The 6708-nt window shown below is 35.2% G+C and overlaps 1 protein-coding gene across 1 annotated transcript in view; it reads right to left on the bottom strand.

The window, feature by feature from the left end:
- Positions 1–2005: 2005 nt before the first annotated feature.
- Positions 2006–6708, bottom strand: part of CDC73 (cell division cycle 73) — a 99504-nt gene continuing 94801 nt past the window's right edge. Inside the window, exon 17 of the mRNA XM_085303182.1 lies at positions 2006–6427. Within this exon, the coding sequence (XP_085159308.1) occupies positions 6391–6427 (37 nt within the window). The 3' untranslated portion in view covers positions 2006–6390. The remainder of the gene's footprint in view (positions 6428–6708) is intronic.

Here is a 6708-nt window from a genome sequence, read left to right as displayed (position 1 = left end):
CAATGAGTACAAAAACTTGAGGTAGAGGTGAACTGAGATGTCCCACTACCTATGAAGAGGGAGCCCGTGAGCTACCGTTCAGTTAGACTATCTTTGTGAGTATCTGGATTTCCAGGGCATGCCACAAAATTTATTGCTATTTCATAGTTCTAGAAAACAATCAAAACCATGCTTTCTGCCCTTGGGTTTAGTTTGAGTTGCTGGGGTCACCTCACAGTTCTTATGAGACTGTAAATAGTTCTGACTGGTACAAATGTTGACTAGCATATAAAAAGCTAGTATCAATTTTTAATTTTCCACACTGCTCAGAATTTTGTTAAAGCAGATGATGTACCTCACACAAAATCAATATAAAGAAAACTAGTGTGGTGCTCCCAAGTCATCTGTCAGCTGCTGAGCAAAGACCACCAGGTAATTTAGCCTTGAGAACTCATTCGGTTCCAGCTGAAGATTGGCAGAGCTCAGGATAATCATTCACCATTTTACTCCCAAATACATCTGTTGTAGGAGGGAGAAATCTATGTCTTAAGACCTTGCAAAGGTGATRTACATGGATTAGTAACAGTTTAAGAAAATGTTTTTATCTCCCAAATTCTGCATTACAAAGTGASACAGAATACTGAAGAAATTAAGAGGAGATACAGCCCCTTCCCTTGTTATGCCAAGAATTCTCTCTTCCTTGCTAACTCAAAGCAGGAATACTAGGAGAATTCACATTTCACCCCTCCCTCCCTTTTGCCAAAAAGATGACATTTTGGAGAATTAAGGTGTTGAGCTRATCCTAAATTAACTCTGATACACTTTTTACCTTTTACAGAGAGTGTTAYTTCTATTTCACTAAATAATGAGCTCTAATGCTATTCAGTCTCCACAACTGATCTATAGTAATAACTAGAGGCATAATAACTAAGGACAGACATAACTAGTATGCCTGCACTATTTCTGCRTTAAAAACCTCACAGCTTCATTGCTATAGATCAAAATTAAACATGAAGAGAAGCATGATAAAGTATTTAATAAGTCCTATTTGCATGTATTTTTATTGAAGCAATTTTCCGTCTGACACTTTGATAGGTAACAGCTTGTGCTTCTTGTGTTTTCTCTGCAGTGTTGTGCACTGAGGGGAGCAGTGGAAGAAAAATGGATGAAGGTTTGCTGTGCTGAGGTCTTCAGAAAGCTCACAGGTTTGGGAACAGTCCCAGTTTGGGAAAAAGMAGCAGAAAGAGTAAGTCAGGAATGAAGATAAGGTGTCATGTGAGTCTCTCTCCTAGACAGAACTTCAGGGGAGCAGGAACAAGTGAAAAATTACATGCAATATTTCTAAATTTAAGTGATTTTTTTCAATCCTATTCCACTGATAAAAACCTTCACTAYGACAGAACTACAGAGTTGGCCCAGATTGACAGGAACAAGAGAAGTGTGCTTTCTTTTGTTTCTTCTCTCTTGACTACATTGACTATTCCACACAGAAAGATATCCCATCTTTCAAACTGTCCCCCAAATATTTCCCTAACATTTTTCAAGATAGACTTGAGCTGACAGTATGCTAATAAATTAACTCTACAAAAATGTCAATTGTACAGTCCAGATCATAAGTAGTCAGTCAAGTAGCAGAGATCTCCAAATAYGTTTTACAGTTATTAAAGCAATATTATTCGACAGAAGTTTAAGACRGTTCCACAAGAGGTTTAAGGTTTAACCTCCCCAGAAATAGCTCATCTCCTTTCATTCAACAGTGGCTTTCCCCATCGGGTTCCTGAAAATTTCATTTTAACTTGGAACCTTCAAAAACACACAGGTAAATTCTGGGTCCACCGACTAYAAAGTTAGGCCAGAATTTATTATTTACAAACTCTTTCTACCAAACCTTCAGGCATCTGCAGCTTACTTCTGGCAATTTTCAGCGATACATGCACGAACCTTTGGAAGCAAGTTTTTCTGATGTTGAAATAAATCAAACTACAGCAAAAGTGAATTTACAGATGCAAATAAAAGCCCTGAATCRTGACATTTTTCTTAGAGATTTTATGCATCACTTCATATCAGTTTTACATGCGAAAGAGTCTGTGCATTAAAGTTTCAARTGTTTGAGATTGTTCTTTGCATTTGCATTTTTATAAAAATCTTATAAAGTTTAAACAAAAACAAATTTAGTAAATCAATCCAAAAGCACAACCTATCACTGTGTGCTACCTACCTACACACACTTGGCTTGATGAAATCTCTTTATTCCCAAACTTATGCTCTCTGATAGCATCACAGCTGCAAGAAGTGTGATCTGCAGAGAAGTCCGTAACAGCCCAACAGGAGACATCCACTGGATGATAGATCCATTAAGAAACCATCGATTTGTCAAGTACAGGAGCTTCACTTAAACATCTTCATACTTAAAGTGATCATTGCCTCAGAAATATCGTATCACATGTTAACAGTCTCAAGGTAGAAAAAACACACAACAGAGTGGAAAGGTAAACTATGCAAGTGCTACTGAAATATGTTTCTGTTCAGAAAATGAAAGCAAAGCTGTCATCTCTGAAAAAAATCATTTAAGTAACAAATGAACAAGTCTGAATGTCATTCACAGATTCTGGTTTGTAGCATATTTTTCCACAGATTAGTTGAACTGTAACTTACTTGGCCAGCAATTTCTTCAGGCAAGGATTTTAATTTTTCATGAACACATTGCTCTAATAAAGTACTTGGCATTAGTTATGGCTTTTGAATTAAAATGCATTCATGACATTAAATTTTAAAATCACTATCTAAACCATCAATTTTGACCAGCTTCTTTTTTCTGTATAGTGTTCGCAAGACTTAGCAACTTAGTGCATATTTCACCAGCAAAAGAATGAAAGCTATACTAATAGAACGTATTTTTGCAGGTTCCTGCAGAGCATGGTAGTATTTCATACACTGATTGCATACCARATGAAAGTCAAAGCCAAATTTGTTTTCAGATAAAGGCTTATCTGAYAAATATCACATAATAAGGAGTTGAACTCATGATCAAGGGCAGCTTAACACACATAACCCACTATCTCTAGCTTAAGCACTGACTTTAGTGCATATTTATGAAACTATCTCGCTAGAAAATTTTCCAGGTAATAACTAAATAGCCAAGCCTACTCAGTTGAGGATGCTGATCTGCAATTTCTTTACATAWGCAAGTCCATTTTAAAAAGCAGTTGCCCTACACTGCCTTATGACAAATTTCACCTTGTCTGCTTTGTTCAGGGTAGCACTCAGATAGCTCAAGTAGCATAAACAGCAGGTATTTCAGTTCTTAATATAAAGTCATTATTTCAAACATCCCTACTGGCCCCTGTATTTTTTCCACCAACAGAAATGATCAGCTGCTGACACTATGGAAGCCCAACAGCAGACTTCAAGCTACTTTTCATCTTGTTTTAGTACTTACAAAGCAGTGTAGAGCTGTGACACTTTAGATTTTTATTTGGTATTTGATTCCCATGCTAGTATCATTCCACTATTCAATAACCTGCAAGTGATATATTTTAACTGTATACACTTCTAAGCAGAGCATCAAATTTGCTCAACAGTAAGAATACAGTTCACTAAAACAGACAGCTGGTCCTACAGCTTCTCCAGTTCTTAGTATTGGTTTTCTTTATTATCCTATGTTAACTTGTAGATAAATCAAGCATAACATACTGTCTAAAAACCCAGCTGTGCTGCAAAATGCTGCTATAAAGCTTTTTCTTTTTTTTTCCTTAAGTCCAAGTAGTTTCATAATCTATGTGCAGACATTCAGGAAGGCAACAGGAGAGCTCTTCTCCTGGGTCTCCCACCTAATTTCCAAGACCAAGCTAGGTCTCCAACCTAATTCAGCTTCCAATAATGTCAGTAGGAATCTGATTGCAAAATGGCTCATTTTATGCTTTTTTATCATAAAATGCTACTTTTATGACTGACAAAACAAAAATGCACACTCAGGTGCCATCTCCTTCACAAATACACAATTTACAACTTGTGTTGTAAACTTTTTGCAAGTACAGAAAAGGTTTAAGCTGAATCCATAGAAAATGTTACACTTTAAACAAAGATTTCATGGATTTTGTTCTTCTGCCAGTTTCACATCCATTTARCTTCACTAGTTTTAGGGGAGTTACTCCCAGTATATATAAGAACTGCATCAAAATCAGGCTGTCTCCTGAACTCATTGGACTTAGGATTACACATGCTTTTAAAAAACATGTGAAAGACAGGAGAGAGAGAGAGAAGATAATTGGACTTTGCATGCTTTAAGACCACTGTATAGTCTGTATACTTCAGTGMATGTAAAGCACACTTTTCTTCAAAACTTGCTTTGCAAGATTGCTGTTCACTGTAGCATTTTTTTTAACATAGGCCATAAAGTAGTGATTAATTCTGAAAAAAAGTTACATTTTCTAATTGGAAATATTTCAGAGTATAAAAAACCTGCAACATTGTTTAAAGCAGTAAGAAAAACAAACMAACCAACCAAYCAACCCACTCTAACACATATCATTTCCTCATGGTAGTGACTGTTGAGYTGATAACCACTACAGTTTTTCTAATTACAGCGCAGCTTAAAACAAAGCACTGGATGTTTTAGCTCACTCACATACGACATGGATAATTTTTTAATATGCTTAAGCACTGGGGGAAAAAAGCAGTCACTTCCACAGACCAACACAAATTGGGGAACTTTTAACATATTTTAAACATGTTCTGCGTTGCTTGCTCTTCTCAGTCACTTTGCAGAACTCATTCAAAAATCCACGTGAACTTCTTCCAATCTTTGTTATTCTTCTTTTTTTTTTCTTTTCTTAAATAAGTCTCCATTAAGATAATTGTCTAAATTTAATAGTAGTCTTGGTACAGCAGGAATGAAAATACTACCAAAAAACCATCATAACTCACAGTCCTCACAAGTTTAATACAATTTAAAAAGCCTCTGAAGGAGATGTGCCTTCCAGTTTATTAAAATTGAAGGTAACATCAAATGAAAAGCAAAACTAAAGAAGAATAGCTAGAACAATTTACTTTTGTCAAACCTTAAATGTAAAGTATATTAAAAAAAACATGGTTTTGATTTTCAATCCCAGAAAAGTGTCTTTTCTATCCCAGAAAAATCCATGCAGGTGTTACAGTATTTGATCATTCTGTATATTGACTGGTATTTAACATCCASTTGATGTCATTAAACAGGTATATAAATACCACGAATTCATAAATATCAGGGTTTTCTAGCCTCAATTATGCTCATACGATAGATGAAGCAGATATACTCTTTGGTAACTGAAGTAGGCTTATTTTCCATTCTAATTAGTCACTCACATCAGCAAATTACAACTCCTGTAGATAATATGGGCTACTTTTATCACAAAAAATAGTAGAGGTGATATTAAAGGTATAAATGTAAGGAAGTTAAAATTATGCATTTCTCATGGTGGTTGTTCTGGGGGGGGGCGGAATCCAAACTCTCTCCCTTTCTATTCACTGTTTAATCTAGGCAACATTTAGACTCATATATAAAGGTAATTTGGTAAGTGGGAATGTATACATGCACACTTTCAGTTTAAATAAAACGACTTGTGTGGAGAATGAAGATTTAATGTTAACATGACTTGAAAGGTATTCATAATAAAGTTTAAAGATTTAGTAAACTGGGACATTACAAATCCAAAAAAGTAGTTCTTGATTTTTCATTATCCCTTTTTCAACAAAGACTGACAGAATATACATATACAGGTTGACATTTTGAGTTATCCAAAACAATCTTCACTTTGCTCAGTTTGCAAGTCCTATTGACTAAAATGTAATATCATTCACAACAAAATATTCTCAGTAACTGAAACAATAAGCAAAGAAAACCAAAACTAAGCTCAGAAGCTAAGTGGTTCAGAAAGCCTTGGTAACACCTATGTGTGCCTAAGTGTGTCTATAATTTTTTTAATATATATATAATATATAGACACACACACACATATATACACACACAAATGTGCGCACATGCGCACACGCACACACGCTTTGTAACCTGCAGTGAAGATCAACCTATTTTCTAATGAAGAACAAAACACATTATTTAAAAATGTGGCTAATTTAACAAAACAGAGAAGAAACTGCTGCTATCAAAATATACAATTTGGATTGCAGACTAGAAGGCTAACATTATTAAAAAAATAGTTTTAAGCAAAACCCCTTTGCTTCTGAATAACAACAGGTATCAACCTGCCATAGCATGAAGCATCCAAACAAGATTTTATAAAAAGTTTAAACTGTGACCCTTCTTCATTTGCAAAGTTCTTGACAAATCCTATAGTGCGAGCTCTGGTCTCCAGACTGGAGCCTCTTTCATTTTTCTCAATCCATACTCCAGTAAATAAATGGCAGCTGAAGAATTCAGAATCTCAAGTGAGATTTGTGCTTTACCATATACCTACAAAATTAACAGAAAAGAATATTACTATTACTTTGGTAGTTATAGAAACTGTACTCTCAGAAATAATGTTGCACAGAAGAAATACAGTTAAAACTTCTTAGAGCATCAGCAAGTTGCAAAAGAGATGTAGTGTTTTATATGTCGTTTAGCTCTATCTGTCTCTACTAAAGGAGGGTCAGCTAAAATTTTTTTCCCCTCAAGAAAATTCATGCTGTCCAAGGCATAGGACTTCTAACATTGAGAGACTGAAGCTAAAGAAAACTCCAGCTCATTCTGGG

Source organism: Rhea americana, unplaced genomic scaffold, assembly GCF_003343005.1.
Source record: "Rhea americana isolate MKP2758 unplaced genomic scaffold, rheAme1 scaffold_198, whole genome shotgun sequence".
In the NCBI taxonomy this organism is placed as follows: Eukaryota; Metazoa; Chordata; class Aves; order Rheiformes; family Rheidae; genus Rhea; species Rhea americana.
Note: the sequence above shows the minus strand (reverse complement) of the source record. Positions and strands in the feature narration are given on the sequence as shown.